The sequence below is a fragment of the Eulemur rufifrons genome, chromosome 2, assembly GCF_041146395.1.
Source record: "Eulemur rufifrons isolate Redbay chromosome 2, OSU_ERuf_1, whole genome shotgun sequence".
Classification (NCBI taxonomy): domain Eukaryota; kingdom Metazoa; phylum Chordata; class Mammalia; order Primates; family Lemuridae; genus Eulemur; species Eulemur rufifrons.
The window spans coordinates 71,198,277-71,215,833 of record NC_090984.1 but is presented as its reverse complement, the minus strand read 5'-3'; the positions used below and the strand labels follow the sequence as shown (position 1 = coordinate 71,215,833).

At 43.9% G+C, this 17,557-nt stretch overlaps 1 protein-coding gene across 1 annotated transcript; it reads left to right on the top strand.

Moving 5' to 3' along the window:
• Positions 1-2,971: 2,971 nt before the first annotated feature.
• NKX2-8 (NK2 homeobox 8) lies at positions 2,972-4,417 on the top strand. The gene is made up of 2 exons (XM_069464308.1): positions 2,972-3,128; positions 3,861-4,417. The coding sequence occupies exons 1-2, from the start codon at positions 2,972-2,974 to the stop codon at positions 4,415-4,417; spliced, it is 714 nt and encodes a 237-aa protein (XP_069320409.1).
• The last annotated feature ends 13,140 nt before the right edge of the window (positions 4,418-17,557 follow it).

The following is a 17,557-nucleotide window of genomic DNA, read 5'->3' as shown; positions in this document are numbered from 1 at the left end:
AAGCACCTTTCTCTTATAATTCTGGTTCTCCACCCACTTTCCTGTATTTTGTCAGAAGGCACTGTTTATATGGAACAACCTCCTGGAGTCCCCAGGATCTAGCTCCTAGAGGTAATTTAGATACATCCCCAGAGCAGAGTTGAGAAGGTAGGACTATGGCAGAGGGCTTATGGCAGAGGAGGAGGAAATCCAAGATGAAGCAGGGAAGTTGCAGCACTTTCTAGAGCCATGGTATAGGGTGTCCCTTGGGATATCTAAAACACAGACTGAGGTCCAGGAACACTGTTCCCAGGCCAGGGAAAGTGAAGCTAGAAGTAATATTTGGAGCCAATCCCAGAGCAAAGGCCTCCCCAGAGCACAAGTGCTAGATGGGGCATGTATCTCTGCTTTGGGAGCCAAACACTAAGAGTTAAAGCAAATATTTGATACTGAAGAGCTCTTAAGAACTGAAGAGCACCATTTACTTATTTCTACACGTCAGTGTGGGCTTAGGATGCTAAATAGATTAAAAGGCTAAGAGAGGTCAGTCACTCAAGAAAAAGACTGTTCTTTTGCTTCTCCTGACTTGGTTCTCTTACCCAAAATTGTTATCTGCCTCACCCCACTCCAGTGAAGGATCCTTGGGAAACTCAAAAGATGAAACATCCTCTCCTAGAACATCCTGCATAAGGAGGAGTCAGAGTCCTGGGGATGAGAATTCAAGAACCGAACTGTAGGGATGAGGGCGTCCTAAAGTCTCTCGAGTAAACGTTACAGTGAAGATGGGTGTAGAAAAATTCCAGAGATATGAAATCATAAAACTGGTAAGGTCCTTAGTAATGACCACATCTATTCTCTTCCGTTTCAGATTGAAAAAAAAGCAGGTGGCTTAGAGTATTGAGGAGATTAGAGCCAGCTATGGGCAGAGCTAGGATGCGACCTGACTTCCAGGCCAGAGCTCCTTCTACCTGACAGCCTCGCGCTTCAGGCCGGAATTTGGGAGTCTGTCATCGCTTCCCTAGGACAGTCTTTGTCAGTGCCCTCCCTCTGTTTCTCGCTCAGGAGCGGGCTGGCAGAGGTTGCCAGGCATTGGGCTCTAGCCAGAGGGAAGTCCATGACGCCTCGAGCCTGTCTGCGACCTGCCCACTCTCCAGGAGCTGAAGCACGGTGCGCGCCGGGTTTCCGGACTCCGCGATCGCCCACCTCCGATTGCTGCATTGGCCCCGTCTACAGAGAGGACAGCCAAGTCATTTCAATTTAATCTTATTTAAAAAGACATAACTAATAAATCTATTGCCAGGGTTGCAGAAAGACGGCCAGCAGAGTCGATGGTGCTCCCAATCCCATTGAACCCCATTGAAAACCATGACAACACCGGACAAGCTCCGATTTATCCCGGCGCGCTAAAGCGCATTGTGAGCAGGCGTCAATCACGCATTATTCCGGACTGAACAAATGCAAAATCTTGACTGGAACAAATGCTTCCAACAGGTCCGGGGCGTCGAGCTCCATTTCCCCTTTGTCCACGGCCTAGCAGTTGGCCTGTATTGGGGTTGCCTCCGCCCGACCACCCAGCGCGCAGCAGAGCTCCGAGTACCTCGGGCACTCTTGACAGGGAGGCTGCTAGGGAGGGTGCGCAGGGCTGGCGGGGCCGCGGCCGCTGCATCCGAGCCAGGTTCGAGTTCAGGCCTGGAGGAGCCAAGACTCCAGGTGCGGCCACCCAAGTGCAGCATCCCTTACTAAAATGTAGCAACCAAATACCCAAATCACTAGCTGAAGAAGCAGAGGCCTCTGAGAGGGCGTTCGCTGAACTGAAACGCAGCTAGGGCAAGGCCATGGGGCAAAAAAAAGTGTATCCATGGCGTTGAGGCTATGGGGCCGAGGGGCACAAGTGGCACCAGAACGTTTGCCAACTCCAAGGTGGCCTCCAAGCCCTCATGGGCCGCCCTGATAAACGCCGAGGCCCGTGAGCGTTAGAACGGACCTAAGCCCAGATTTGCAGAGTTTGGCCACTGAGCCTGGGCCTCACGATGGGCAACGGCAGGCAAGCATGGACCAACCAGGCCAGCACTTCAGATCTGAGTAGCTTGGTCATATGCCCGCCTCTGTTTTGCTGGCCTGGGGAGATGCGGAGCTGGGGCTCCCCCGGTATGCTCCCAGCCCTTCCCTAGCACTCCTGAGGCTGTCGGGTGATACTGGGGGCGTGGGGAGAATCCTAGTGGCCTTCTTAGCCCTCGGCCCAGATGCTGGCATGGCCAAGCTATTCTCTGCGCTCTCTAGGAATTTCTCGCCCTGAATCCTTAGAGGGGCCCTAACCAAAAAGAGAAAGGGATCGCACCAGAGTTTAACGCCACTTTGTAAATCACTTTCCGGATAATTGCGGGAACTAACACTCCACCAAACAAACTCAAGGAATAAAGCAAACAGGGAATAAATTCCTGGGTGCTCATAAACCCACCCATGCTGCCCCCACCCTTCCCGGTGCTCCAGCGGGGCCAGGCCCCATATCAGCCCAGGAGGAGGAGGAAGCTGGGGCTGGGTCGGGCAGGGTGGTGGCCACCGCTCGCCACCCAAGATGTTATTCACTAGCAACAATCCCCATTATCTGTCCCCATTTTGGGCTAATCAGACAGAATCTCTAATGCCGAAGGCTGCTTCCTGCCTTCTCTGGGAGGTAACCGGGCTCCGAGGGGCGGGGTATTGGGCGGGGCGGGGGCGGAGGTGGCACCTTCCGGGCTTGCCCCGACTTTGGTCCAGCACTCATTCAGGTGCTTAACACCCTGGAGACCCGGACCTCTGCTTTCAAAGCGGCGCGGGTGGGAAGAGCTGTTTATATAAACACGGATTCCTCTGTAAATGCGCTAATATCCCGGTTGCCAGCGCCTGGCGAGCGCCTCCCACGCCCACCTATAGGAGCGGCGCCCCGGCCGCCCCTCGGTTCCCAGCCTGCCCTGCCCCTGCCTCCGCCTCCGCCTCCTTCCCCTCCTCCGCCATGGCCACCTCTGGACGCCTCAGCTTCACCGTGCGCAGCCTCCTGGATTTACCCGAGCAGGACGCGCAGCACCTGCCGAGGAGGGAGCCAGAGCCATGCGCCCCCCAGCCCGACCCTTGCCCCGCCTGGTTGGAGTCGGAGCGCGGCCACTATCCCTGTGAGTGAGCAGAGGACTGAGGTGGGGGATGGAGGGGAGAGCAGAATCATGGGCCCGGACTATGAGAGGATGGGAAGCCGAAATCCCAGCCCAGGGTCTGGATTTCTTTCGTTTTGGAATCAGAGGCTCTGCCCTCAAATCCCTATCCCATTCGTCCAGGTCAGCACATTCTGAGAGCAGATCCCTGCGCCTGGCACTAGTGCCCGGGATTTGGGTTTCTGTGTCTGGAGATTCCTAGGGGTTGGAATATTTAATATTTAAAACATCTGCCTTAAGTGCCTGAAAACCCGGCCACGTTCTCCAAGCCTCAGTCTGGGATGGCCATTATTGGGGAGTTTACTGCACCCTCACACCCACTCTGTGCAGGGCTTTGCAAACCTTGGCAGACTGTAATGCAGTGGACGTGGAGGTGGCCCGTGTTGGTGACCCAGCTTGTGGTAAATTGGTCGGCCAGCGCAGCCACCAGTGCTGACATTTTAAGGGGCCCTGGGTGAATTTCTTTGGGGCACAATCTCAGGCCCGGTGATTACTGTTGTGGTATGAATGGGGTCACCGAATTCGGGGAGGCAGGTGCCCAGACGTGGACTCAGGAAAAGGAATGGCCTCGCCCTGAAAGCCGCGTGCAAGCGGGGGGCGCCCTCCATCCTGCAGCTCAACACCCGCGCGAGAAGGGCAGCAGGCGCTCGGAGGGTCCGACGTCTCACCAGTCCATGTCTCCTTTGCTGTCCCTAGCCTCGGACGAGAGCAGCCCGGAGACCAGCACGCCAGACTCATCGCAGCGGCAGTCCGCTCGGTCCACGTCTCCTGGCTCGGACGTGGAGAAGAGGAAGAAGCGGCGGGTGCTGTTTTCCAAGGCGCAGACGCTGGAGTTGGAGCGGCGCTTCCGGCAGCAGCGGTACCTGTCCGCGCCTGAGCGTGAGCAGCTTGCACGCCTGCTACGCCTCACGCCCACGCAGGTCAAGATCTGGTTCCAGAACCACCGCTACAAGCTGAAACGCGCGCGCGCGCCTGGGGCGGCGGAGTCGCCCGACCTGGCCGTCTCCGCTGAGCTGCACGGCACGCCCAGCCTGCTGCGGCGCGTAGTGGTGCCAGTGCTGGTGCGCGACGGACAGTCGTGCAGCGGCTGCGGCGAGGCAGGCACCGCCGCCGCCCAGGACAAGTGCGGCGCCCCCCCGGCCGCCTCCTGCCCTCTGCCAGGCTACACCACCTTCGGGCCCGGTTCGGCGCTCGGCCTCTTCCCCACCTACCAGCACTTGGCGCCCCCCACCCTGGTCTCCTGGAACTGGTGAGGCCGCCGCGGTGAACCTGGGGCTACCCTGGACTTGGGAGCGCTCTCTGCGGCGGGAGCAGGGCTGGAACCAAAAACCTGGAACGCTCCCCGGCAGCCTTCCTGCAGCCCCATGTCCGTCAGCACCAGGTTCCCCTGGCCGGCCCTCACCAGCCGTCGCGGAAACACAAGCAGGAACTTTTGCAAAGATGCCGCCTCCACTTCCCTCGACCGCCAACCCCAGAGCTAGATTTTATTGCTTGAGCCTTATTTGTATATTTTAAAATAGCTATTTGTATGGGAAGCAACTTATTTTAAAAGAAATAGAGTATTTTTCCTCTTTGTGTTGCGAGAATAAAATGTGTAGGGTTGGAACCGATGCGCGCCTGCCGGGAACGTAGGTGGGAGCCGTGCTTCCCCGACTGGAGTTCGGAGAGTCCCCTAGCTCATTGACCGGCTGAGTTAGCGCCCACCCGGGGGTGGGTCGAAGGGCAGATTGCAGTCTCGACCTGGCTTTAGGAAGATACTGGGGTTGGGGGCTGGGAGCAGGAAGGAAAGAAGAGGAAGAAGCTAGGGCAATGCTGGGTCCCTGTCAACGGAGGTGTCTCTGGCCCCAGAGTAACTCAGAGGCGCCTATGGGCTCCCAGAGCTGCTGGCGTTTCAAACACCAAAAGTCAACCCTGTGGGCCACAACAGGCTATAACGAACTTCTCCGGAGATGGGCCAGCGAGGCCAGGTGCCAGAGCGCACTGCACTTGGAGCAGCCCAGGCCTGGCCTCAAGCTGTTAGTTTCCAGAGCGCAAGAGCCGAGTAATTGGGGACCTGAAGAGCACAGGGGAAATTGTAACCCCCAGTTAGGCCACGGAGTGCCTCTTTATCTGTGGTTTCCCGCCTCCTCCTGGTGCAGTACCTGGCCGGTGGGACGGGGTAGGGGCGACATGGTGAAGAAATCAAAGGGTGGTTGGGAATGACAAGCGCAGGGCACTACTGCCTCGGGGCGGCCCCGGGAAGATGAGGGAGGGACGCCTTGGAGAGAGTGGGTTTGGTGACTGAACGCTGGGGCAGGATTCGCAGGTTGGCTTCATTTCACCTGCACTAGTGAATCTAGTGTAGGGGATCTAGGGGATTTAGTGCCCCACCCCTTGGGTTTGTAAGTACCCTTCTCCGCATCTGGAGCCGTGGGGTTTCATATGCCGGCAGTCACTTTCTCGGAGAAGTAACGACCTAGCTCCCCGGCGCCCACCGCAGGAAGATTTCAGGCTTCTGGTCCGGCAAGGGAGCAACTTCCCTGATGAAGGATGTAAGGAGTAGCCATTGGGCCTGTTAGGGGCTCTAGCTGTCTTGTCCAAGGAGGAGGAAGGGAAGGACAAGGGTGGCTGAGGCAGTGTTATCACCTGGGATTTTGGGGGATGGGGAGAGAAAAAGAGAGGAGAGCAGGGGGGAAGGGAGCGGGGTGTTTGGGTCTCAGCTGCTGGCCACCTTGCCTTCCATATGGATGCGGCTATCTTAGAAGAATCTCGATCTTAAACCTCCTTTTGTCTTGGGAACTGAAAAGGACATTGTCAGGCCTGAAAAGGACCTAGACAAAATCCGCACTGTTTCGATTCAGGACTCTGTTTAATCAGTCCCTGGTGACAATGTAGTGGGTGTTAGGCAGGACAATAGTATCTTTTTAAACCTTGTGGCCTTCAGGAAGACAAAGGGCTTGAATTTTATGGGCTTACAACTTCAATTAGAACAGTGCCAGTGTGCATGGGAGATTATCAAATTTGTATCATAAAACCCCTTTCTAATAAATGATTGCTGGGGAGGGAGCCTGAACATTGTAAGACACATATAGGGACCTGCCAGGGAGCTTCCCAGTTAGCCCTGGCAGAGCAGATGGGAAAGAAAAGGAGGAAAGAATTTCTGAAGAAGGCTGGGTTAGGACTTGCCTCTGTGGTCAGCTGGCTGAGTGCTTGCCTCTTCCGTGCTCTTCCTCCAGAAGGACTGTTTTCTCCAAGAATGGGGGTAAAGATTCATGGCTATTGGTGGTGACAAAGACCTCCTGAATATTCTTGGGGATAAAATGAAAAAGCAATCATTGCCTGTTCTGTTCCTTGACTCTTTTTTTCCTAGCGCTCCAGGGAAATGGTCTTGGAGTATGCAATGCAGAGGGCCTATTAAATCTGAGGCCCATGACTAAGGAATTTAGACCATGGAGAGACCTTCCTTCCAGGAGGCTCTTTGGGAAAGCATATCCTCAGTCAAACTCATCCTGGTCCTAAATGGTGAGCCAGGAGGTCTACCCAATGATATATACTCAGCTGCTTGCCAGGGAGGTGGTCAGAGCCACAGCAGCATGCCCACCCGGCAGGCCTTCTTGTGTCCTGGGCAGGAGGAGGGCAGCAGGAGCCATAATGTATAAACTGTTACCTGCTTCCTTTCACTCCTTTCCTTTAGGTTGCTAAGGTCCTTCCTTTAGAGAAGAAAAACCATAGGGGAGAGTTAAAAATGCACTCATCACAACCAACCCATTTTAGAGACCCAGGCTGTCATCTTTTTTTTTTTCTGTTCACACCTGTGATAAGCTGAAAAAGATGAATGTCTATTTCCTTTGTGTCCTAAAAGATCAGTTCTTCCAAGTTCTGACAAAAGCTGAACCCAAGGCCTCTCTCCCAGCAGCAGTGAGAACAGAACAGTTAGGATCTCCTTCCTTAGATGAACGGACTTCAAACCTGTCCCCCATCATCAACATCACCAGGCAGATTCACGCTCAGCAAACTTTTATTGTGTTCTAAGCATTTTTCTAGGTACTTTCACAGTTGACCTCACAGAAACCTTATACATTGTGTATATAATGCACCCATTTTATACAGATAAGAAACTGAGGCTCAGTGGGTAGGGGTGACTTGCCCAGGGCAGTTATAAACCTCAAAGAACATTACCATTGTCCTCAGCTTAACACATATTTAGCCACCCTACAAGCTGCCCTTAAGGGGGACAATTGTATCTTAATGTGATGGCTACATAATACACAGCCCCTACAAGCTATCTTATGGATAGTTTGGGAGGATGAAAAGCATGCCAAAAGCACTCTACAGAGCTCAGGGTCACTCACAGAGGCTGATTACGTATCACAGTAGTTGCTAACATCTGCTGATGTTTCTTAGGTACCAGGCAATCTTCTAAGATCTTTTCTTCATATTAACTCATTCAATTCTCACCACAACTCCACAAGATAGTATTAGTAGGCTCACTTTACAGATGAGGAAAGTGAAGGCCAGAGAGGTTTCAAGTCACTTGTCCAGGGTCACACCACTGGTAAGTGGTAGAGAGGATCTGAACCCAAGCCGTTTGGCTCTAGATCTTACACCTTTGACCACATGGTGGGAATTACCTCCAATAGACAGTCTTGGTTACCTTCCTCACAGATGCTTCTCTAAAGTCACATTCTTAAGCATCTTATCTGTCTGTCTCTCTGTCTTTCCACATCCACCAGACCCCCAGTTTTGGACGCAGCCTCTGTGTTTCCCCTAAGGCTGTTTGTAAGCATTCTTGTTTAGCTGTTAATGAAATAGCTCTTGTCCTCAAGTCACAATATTCTCCTGTGACTATCATTCCACCATTCTTCTTCCAGGAAAACATCTACTGCAGCTGTCTTGACAGCCATTGTCCACTCAGCCATTCAGTAGAATCGTTGCTGATTCTGATAAGCTCCCCTAAGCTCTCCCCGACCCCCAGGCTCAGATCCCTGTGGCGCTTTACGATTTTGGCTGTCCTAGCCCTTCCCCCAGTCATCTTTTTCCTCCCTAGGTCTCCAGTTTTGTTTTGTTCTGTTTTGATTTTGAGTCAGGGTCTCACTGTGTTGCCTGGGCTGCAGTGCAGTGGCGTCATCATAGTTCACTGCAACCTCAAACTCCTGGGCTCAAACAACCTTCCTGTCTTGGCCTCCCAAAGTGCTAGGATTGCAGACGTGAGCCACTGTGCCCTGCATCCAGTTTTATCTTTATTATTAAACATCATCCTCTTCACATTTTCTCTGTTCTTCCATTGTAAACAGTTTCACTTCATCTCACTTAAGTCTCCTGCAGGTGGAGATTGCAATTTTCACTTCAATTTTCTTTTCTCTTTGTTCAGAGGATCTTACATCTTAGCACATCTCTTATCTGACCAATTTAGCACTTTAGTATCTTAAATAATGTGCTGCTGATGGGTTAGAAGGAAGTTATTTGAGCCCAGGTTAACCTATACCTTCCCTTTTAACAATGATGTTTAGATGTTTAGTATTCTCTTGCTTTGTTCACACAATTTGCCTCTTCCCCTCTCTCTCTCTCCTCTCTCTCTCTCTCTCTCTCTCACACACACACACATATGCACACACACAGACATGCACACACTTCACTACCTTTAAAACATTTTTAACTTATGAATAAAGTGCCCAGGCAGGATATTTATGGGCTTGGCATGGCTGGATATTTTGTTAACCATGTTTATCTGTTCTGGGCATTTCAGTTAATCAGCCTAAGCAGGTTATCCGTAAACATGAACAATACACTGTCAAAGAGTTTTTAGAATGCTGGGAAAGTACTGTACTTACTCCAGGGCATAATGATTTCTGTGGATGTGACCACATCATTTAGTATTCCAAATCCACATGAGAAATTGTATCCCTCCAGGTCACTCATCATTCTTCCAAGCCATGGTGTGTGAGGCAATTTACTAAATGGTACCTTGATTATTTTCAGAATTCCAATTCTGCACATGTTTATTCCCCTCTGATGCCCCCCACTAGTAACCAAAGGTGTATAGTATCCCCCTTTCTCCTTTGTACTCACCATTAATGTTACTCAGTCTACAAATTCACCAAAGAATTGAACAGTATCCCTTCCATGCTGAGCCATAGAGTTGTGGTTTAACTTTAGAGGGAAACCTGTAAGATTTCCTTAGGCTTTTAGACAGTCAAGTTCTCTTTCCACCCCAACTTCTTTCTACATCAACCTCAATTTTTTTGAGGATTCTCATTTTTTTCCAACCATGTCCAGTGGAGAGTTTTATTATTTGCCCAGCAAAGGAACATTATCACATATTAGAGGTAGATCATTTTCTCTTCAATAATCTGCCATATGAACCAATAAAAAATTTCTAGGTCCTTATTGAGGTCATGTAATTTCAAAAGCCACTAATGTTTCACATAGCTTCTGTAAGTAGGGTGCTATAGAAGGAAAATCTGAAGGGACATTGGTCATGCTTAATTTCCTCCTGTATTCTGACTGGGTGGTCCTTTATGAGTCAACAGGTTTTCAAATGCTTTTCCCCCTGCTGAACGCTCTGAATTAGGCTGTCCCTTTTCTCTACTCCCAGTACAAACTATACTCTCTCTCCTTTCCTAGGGACTGGATAGGATATTTGGCAGAATTCACTAGGAAGGGGAATGGAGGCTATTTGCAAATTAGAGACAAAAGTATCCAAAAAAAAAAAAAAATCCATTTAAAGAGTCCTTGCATCTCTCACCTGAGATATCTTCTTCCTGTTATCCTTTCTTCCTCCAGCTTTGCTGAAGGATAGTGTATTAAGCAGCTATTCCTCCAGCAATAAAGAAGTTATCAGCTTTGGTTTAAATTATCTCTTGGGAGGTAAACTCTTAACTAGAGGCAATCTGGAATCATAACATGTCAGGGTCTGATGTAGTTAGATAAGCATCTGTGCAATGACAAGAAAGCTTTTACAACAAAATTAAAATGCAGAGTAAGAGACACAAATCATCAGGAAAGGACAAAAGAAACCTGATATGGTGAGTAAAGCAACAACTGCTTTTCTGGGGAACTGTTTTTCACTGCCTAATCACACTGATGGATTCAATCATCTGTCTGACCAAGTGTTCAACAGTGCTCCTGATTCACTTGTGGAACATTTCATATTTAACTCAAGTTGAAACATAGAGACAGGGTAGGATTTTCTTATTGCTCATATTTGTGGTTGGAACATTATCTTAAATAAGGACAGTCATTTTACCAATTTGGGGCTGTGTGGGAGCAGAGGAGACTAATGAAATAGAGTTCCCAGGATTTTGACGTCCAGGAGACACTACAAGGATCCTCCCTCTTTTCACTGAACTTGCCACTGATTGAGAGGAAAGCAAGTGAATACTCAAATACTTCAGGTGTGCTCAACAACGGAGCAACCTATTCCACAAGTACACTTTAATTATGTAAATATACTGTACATATATATAATACACATATAAGTAGGTAGGAAGTAGATTTTTGAAACATAAAGTTCTTTTCTCTTAATAAGAAAGAGAAACTCCAAAAAAATCTGATTTATAATCCCACTTGTCAAACCTGTGTAGGATGGATATTTTGTTTTTCTCATTCTAAAAATAACATTATCTTTGTAAGATAATCTTGAAAGCACATAAATGTGTAAATAAGCTATGCTCTTAAATCTAGTTGTTTTCATAATGACATTTGCTTTCTTATTAATAGAATAGTGGGATAACGAATAGGAGGCTCACATAAACTATTGAAGTGTAGGGGGGAAATCTCATTTGTATGATTGGATATTATAGCCACAAAGAGAAATGACTGGGATCACATTGGCTTGGAAAGAACAATTACACTTTATCTTTGTTTCCTTTTCTCTGTAGCCTCAAATTATTCCCCTCTACTACGAGTCATACATTGGGAACTATAACCATTTCTTCCATTAACAAGGTAAAAAGGATATAGTAAAAACTATATCCTTTTGTCCTTTGAAGACAAAAGGATATAGACAGAAGGAGCTGGCTGTTTGTTTCTTACTTAACAGGACATATGAGCTTGAGGGGGACTATAAGTTTTCCAGAGAAGCTCTACTTCATCAACTGCTAGTAAATCATGGACTTCTGAAATCTCTACTACCCAAAACCTGTATGTCTGTGAAGCTTTAGAATGTAGGGGAATGATTAATTCTAAACTGATTTTAGAATGCTTAGTTGCCTTCAACCCCTCCAAAAAAGGGCACTGCAGTTTGTGTAGCATTAACTTTCTCCCCTATTGTCATCATTTGATGCCTCAGTCAACTGGTTTGCAGACTATAGGCGAGGCTGAGAAATTTGCCTAAGTTAGGAACTTAGGTGTGGCAATTTGGACTCCAAGAAGGGTTAGAACTCTAACTTCCTGTCAACTAATGGGTCTCAGGGAGATAAACAACTTTTGTGATCTTACTCAGACATAATAAAGGGCAAGAAAGCAATTTCTGCAAAGATGTGACAATAGCTCATTACTTGCATTGCAAAGAAAACAATCAACAAAATGCAAAGGCAGCCTACAGAATGGGAGAAAATATTTTCAAACTATATATATAATGTGAGATTAATATCCAAAATATATAAGAAACTCACACATCTCAATAGCAAAAACCCAAATAATCCAATTTTAAAAATGGGCAAAGTACCTGAATAGACTCCCTCCCCAAAAAAGACTTACAAATGGCCAAAAGGTATATGAAAATGTGCTCAATATCTTTAAACATCAGAAAAATGAAAATCAAAACCACAATGAGATATCACCTTATGCCTTTTAGGATGGTCATTAGCAACAAGTTCAGCAATCAATATTGGCTAGAGTGTGGAGAAAAGCGAACTCTTGTGCACCATTGCTGGGGATGTAAGTTGGTACAGCCATTATGAATAACAGTATGGAGGTTCCTCAAAAAATTAAAAATAGAACTGCCATATGATGAGCAATCCCACTTCTGGGTGTATATCCAAAGGAAATGAAATCAGCATCTCAAAGAGATATCTACACCCCCAAGTTTATTGAGGCATTATTCACAATAGCCAAGATATGGAATCAACCTAAGTAGTGCCCACTGATGGATGAATAAATAAAGAAAATGTGATATATATAGATATAGGTATTCATATATATAATGAAAATTTAATATTATTCTTCCATAAAAAGAAGGAAATCCTGCCATCTTGCATAACATGGATGAACCTGGAGGGTATCATGCTGAGTGGAAGAAGGCAGACCAAGAAAGACAAATACTGTATGATCTCTCTTATATGTGGAATCTAAAAAAGTCTTGAACTCATAGAAACAGAGTAGAATGGTAGAGGTGGGGGAAGTGGGGAAATGTTAGTGAAAGGCTACAAACTTTCAGTTATAAGATGAACAAATTCTGAGTATCTAAAGTACAGCATAGGTGGTGCTGAGTATGTTAATTAATTTGATTGTGGTAATCATAGCACAATGTACAAATATATCAAATCATCATGTTGTATGCCTTAAATATATACAATCTATACTTGTCAAATGTAAATCATTTCATTGTTGCACATAAGGAAGAAAAAGGCCAAAATATCTACCAAAAAAATCCAGATTAACTCTCTTAATCTTTCAGTTGACCCTTAACACTATGAATGTAGCTATCTATGGTTACTTTATCCAGGCCATACTTTCCCATAACCTCCTGGCTCTTGTTCAAGACTTTCCTTCATCTTCTGTTTCTAGGAGGTCTTCAGCAACATCTCCTCTATTCTCATGTTTCTTTACACCCTGAAGCTTGGAACCCTCAGATTATCTCAGGGAAGTCTACTGTACTTTTATCATCCAGCCATCACGCTACTAGTTCAGAACTTTTTTTTTTTTAGTCTATGTTTTTCTAGAAACACCCATCTCTACAAGTCACCAAACTCTTTTCCTTTCTTCAAATGGTTTCAGTTTCAAAGTTACTACCTTGTCTATAAAGCTCTCCCTAACTAATTAGAAGAGAAATAAAGAATTCCTGTAGGTCCATCCTGTCTAAAGCTGCAACTGAACTGAGAACTTTGTCACTCAGAAGGCAGTATGCTAGAGTGGAGAGAGCATGGACTTAAGTACTAATGAAGTCTTGACTTTGAAGGAAAAATTCAATGTTGGCTATCAAACCAATTGTGTGAAATTACTTTTAGCTTCAATGCCTTTGACCTTCATCTAGAGATAACGCCATCTTCCACATATGGTTAATATGAATATTAAATGCATGAATAATATCTGATGGTTGGCACTGAATAAATGTAATCCCAACTTCATTTTACAGAATGCACTTAAGTATTTTACATATATCCAAGATAATATCCAATTTGTTTACTTTATTATAGCAGTCAGCTTGGATTAAGTATTGCAGAAACACACAACCCCAACACATCAGTGTCTTGACTAAAAAGGTTTGTTTCTTATTTATATGACATATCCCTGCAGCCCAGCTCCATTTTGTCTTTATTTTGGGACCCAAACAGAAGGAAAAATCTCCTACATAGGACATTTCAGTCTTATGGAAGAGGGTAAATAGAACATGGCAGAACATGAGATAGCTGTTAAAGGTTCTGATGGAAAAGGGCATGTATCACTTCTCACATTTGATTGGCTAATGCAAAGCCACATAATTGAGCTTGATATCAACATGGCAGGGAGGAAAGTTGGAGATTTTGAATAATAATACAATCTGTGACATCTGTGGTCTTCTTAGATGTTTCATTTATAGCCAAATATTATGCATGCTTGCAATGTTAATTATTCTTTTCAACTTCCAGAAAAGGAAATATCACAATTTGATTATTTCATACTCTTAAGCATACACTACATATACAATATATTTTACACTGTAGACTCCAGAAGAATTCAGGAACTATGTATTTTCCCATTACTTTGAGCAACACCTATGCCACAGGCTCTTGTTGAAGAGTGGTCATTACTCAAATTTATAGGCAGATAGAATAGCACCAGAACACACTATGAACAGTGACCACAGGAATGAGAAAAGGCATTGTGCTTACCTGCTTCATTTGAGGGCTGTTCTTTTGGAGACTACTCTACCATAACTCAAATGTAGGATGACAAAAACCACTGAAAATACACAATTGCATTCTCTTTGTTTTATTACTTATCACTCTAGGGAGTCTACTCATAATATGGATATCAGAACAATGCAATGGCAAACATCAGTAATTTGAAATACCAGAAAGTAAGTTTGTTAGTCCAGCTTCCAGATAAATCTACTGCAAAACTTCATATATTACCTAAGAGATAAAATTTAAGCCCATAATTTATTTAACCAATTCTCAATTGAGGAATAGTTGTACAATTATATTACATATAATATAATTTTTACCACTATATAAAATGCTGAAATGAACACTCTTGTAACTGTTGTGTATCTGCATCATTATTTCTTAAGGATAAATTCCTAAATATGGATTGTTGGCTGAAGCTGTGTATACAACTTTAACACTTTTGATTCCAAACCATTGGTCTTCCCACCTTTGACTATCTCCCAATTCTTTGATTCTCTCACTTCCCTCCTTACCCAACTTAAATTTCATGACCAATCATTATAATAATTCCCTTGCACATACTCCCAAATCTTTATCCCCTCTCACCTTCTTATACTTGTGGCAAAACTGTAACTCTTGTTAAATCCAAGTCTGCATCTGCACCCAGGTAGCATAATGTGGCTAGAGAAAAACACACAACAATGAAAGTGAGACCAGTCAGTGGTCTTGTCTCACTTTAAATTTATGACCATCAACTTCAAATGAGGCCTTAGTGTTGCCAGGCCATCATGCTAGATGTCTCCAGACCATCCATTCTCTCACCATCCTCCTTGACTATTTTATTTATTTCTTCTTAACTGTCTCTTCTCCTATCCTTACACTCAGGTTTCTACCTCGCTGTGAAAACAGAAGACATGAGCAACCAGAGGAAAGAACATCCACAGACTCCTATGGCCACGCTTGTCTTAACAGCAAGTGTTTCTTTATGCATTGTCCTCCCATAGGAGCAAGGACCTACACTAGCAGTGGCTCTCTCCCATTCTATATTATCATTTTTTTCTGTACCACATCATTCCCACCAGCATACAAACATGCTGTTTTTTCCCCATCTTAAAAATAAAAGTATTTTTTCTTGACCCTCTTTCCTTTGCCAACTTTCATCCCGTTAGCAAAACTCTTTAAATTCTTATCTATACACACAGTCTTCAATTTCTCTCCTTCCATTCTCTGTTGTTATAATCATCATTGAGGTAGAATTTGCACATAATCAAATTCACCAATTTGATATGTTTTGCAAATATAGACAGTTATGTAACAACCACCACAATTAAGATATAAAACATTTCTATCACCCTAAAAAAGTTCCCACATGGCTGTTTGTAGTCAATTTCCTGCCTTCACCCCCAGCCTCTGGTGACTAAGGTTCTGCTTTCTGTAACTATAGTTTTTCCTTTTCTATAATTTTATGTAAATGGAATCATAATGCAGCCTTTTTGTCAGACTACTTTCACTTAGCATAATACCTTGTGATTTATCCTGTAGTTCTTTGCTCCTTTTAATTGCTGAGTATTAGTCTACTATAGCGATACATCGCAATTTGTTAATTAATTCACTAGTTGATGAGCATCTGAGTCTTTACCAATTTTTGGCTATTATGAATAAAGCTGCTATAACCATTCATAAAACAGCCTTTGTGTATACATGTTTCCATTTCCCTTGGGTATATACTTACAAATGCAACTGCTGGGTTATATAATATATACACACTTAACTGTGAAAAAAGCTTCCAAATTGGCTCTACCATTTTTCATTTTCAGTAAAAACTAGAATGAGAGTTCTAGTTGTTTCACATCCTTTACAACACTGGAATTATCAGTCTGTTAAAGTTTTAGTCATTTTAGTGAGATGTAGAGGTATCTCATGATGGTGTTAATTTGCATCTATCTGATGACTAATGATGTTGAGCATCTTCTCATGTGTTATTTGCTGTCATATATGTTTAGTAAAATGCCTCTTCAAATCCTGTGCTCATTTTTTTTTTTAAAACAGGTTGTCTTTTTGTTACTGGGTTCTGAGAACTTTATGTATTCTAGACAGAAATTCTCGTTCTATCGGATGTGAGTTATGTAAATATTTTCTCTCAGTCAGTGACTTGCATTTTTATTTTCTTAATGATATTTTTCAAAGAGCACAAGCTTTTAATTTTGATGAAGTACAATTTATTGATAATTTATTCTCTTGATTGAAGCTTATTATGCTCTAAGAAATTTTTATTCACCCAAGATCATGAAGATATTTTTCTGGAAGCCTTATACTTTAGCTTGTATGTTTAAGTCTATGATCCATTTGAAGTTAATTTTTGTTAGGGGATAAGTTTCAAGGTTTATTTTTTCTATCTAGCTATCTAGCTTCTTATCAGTATAAGTGTTTCCTTATATTTTGCATTCCCAGTTGCTACCATAGATGAACAGTCTCAGCCCATTATTACAGACTATTCTTTCCTTCTGAATTACTTTAGTGCCTTTATTAAATATCAATTAAGTATATATTAGTATGTAGATTTCTTACTGGACCCTCTATTCTCTTCCCTTGATCTATATTTCTATACTTGCACTAATACCACATTCTTTTGATTACCATACCTTTGTAAAAAGTCATGAAATCAGGTAGTGTGAATCCTAAAACTTTGTGTTTTTTTCCCAAAACTGTTTTGGCTGTTCTAGGTAATTTGCATTTTCAAATATACTTTTGAATAAGCTTGTCAAGTTGTGGTTTTTTTTTAAAGCTGCTTAGGATTTTGATTAGGATTACTTTGAATTTATAGAACAATTTGGGAAGAATTAGTATCTTAAAAACATTGAGTTTTCCAATCCATCAGTGTAGTATAATTTTAATTTATTTATGATTCTTTAATTTTTCTCAATACTGTTTGAAGTTTTCGTTTACAGGTATTGCACATATTTTGTTAAATTTATTTCTCAACATTTTATGTTTTTTATATTGTCCTAAATGGTATTAAAAATTTTTTAATTTCTAATTGCTCATTGCTGGTATATAAAATACAACTGAGTGATATAATTGAGTGTCGTATATTGATTTTGCATCCTGCAACTTTGTTGAATTGACTTATTATTAATATTTCTCTTAGTTATTTTATATATACCTTAGGATATTACATTATCTGCAAATAATGGCAGCTTTACTTCTTCTTTTCTTCTATATGCTTTTTACTTATGTTTCTTGCCTTATTGTATTGTCTAAAACCTCTACTACAAAGTTAAGCTGAAGGACTGAAAATGGAATCTTTGACTGGTTTCTGATTTTAGCGGGAATGTGGTGAGTCAATCTTTCATCATTAAGGATGATGTAAGCTGTTTTTGTATA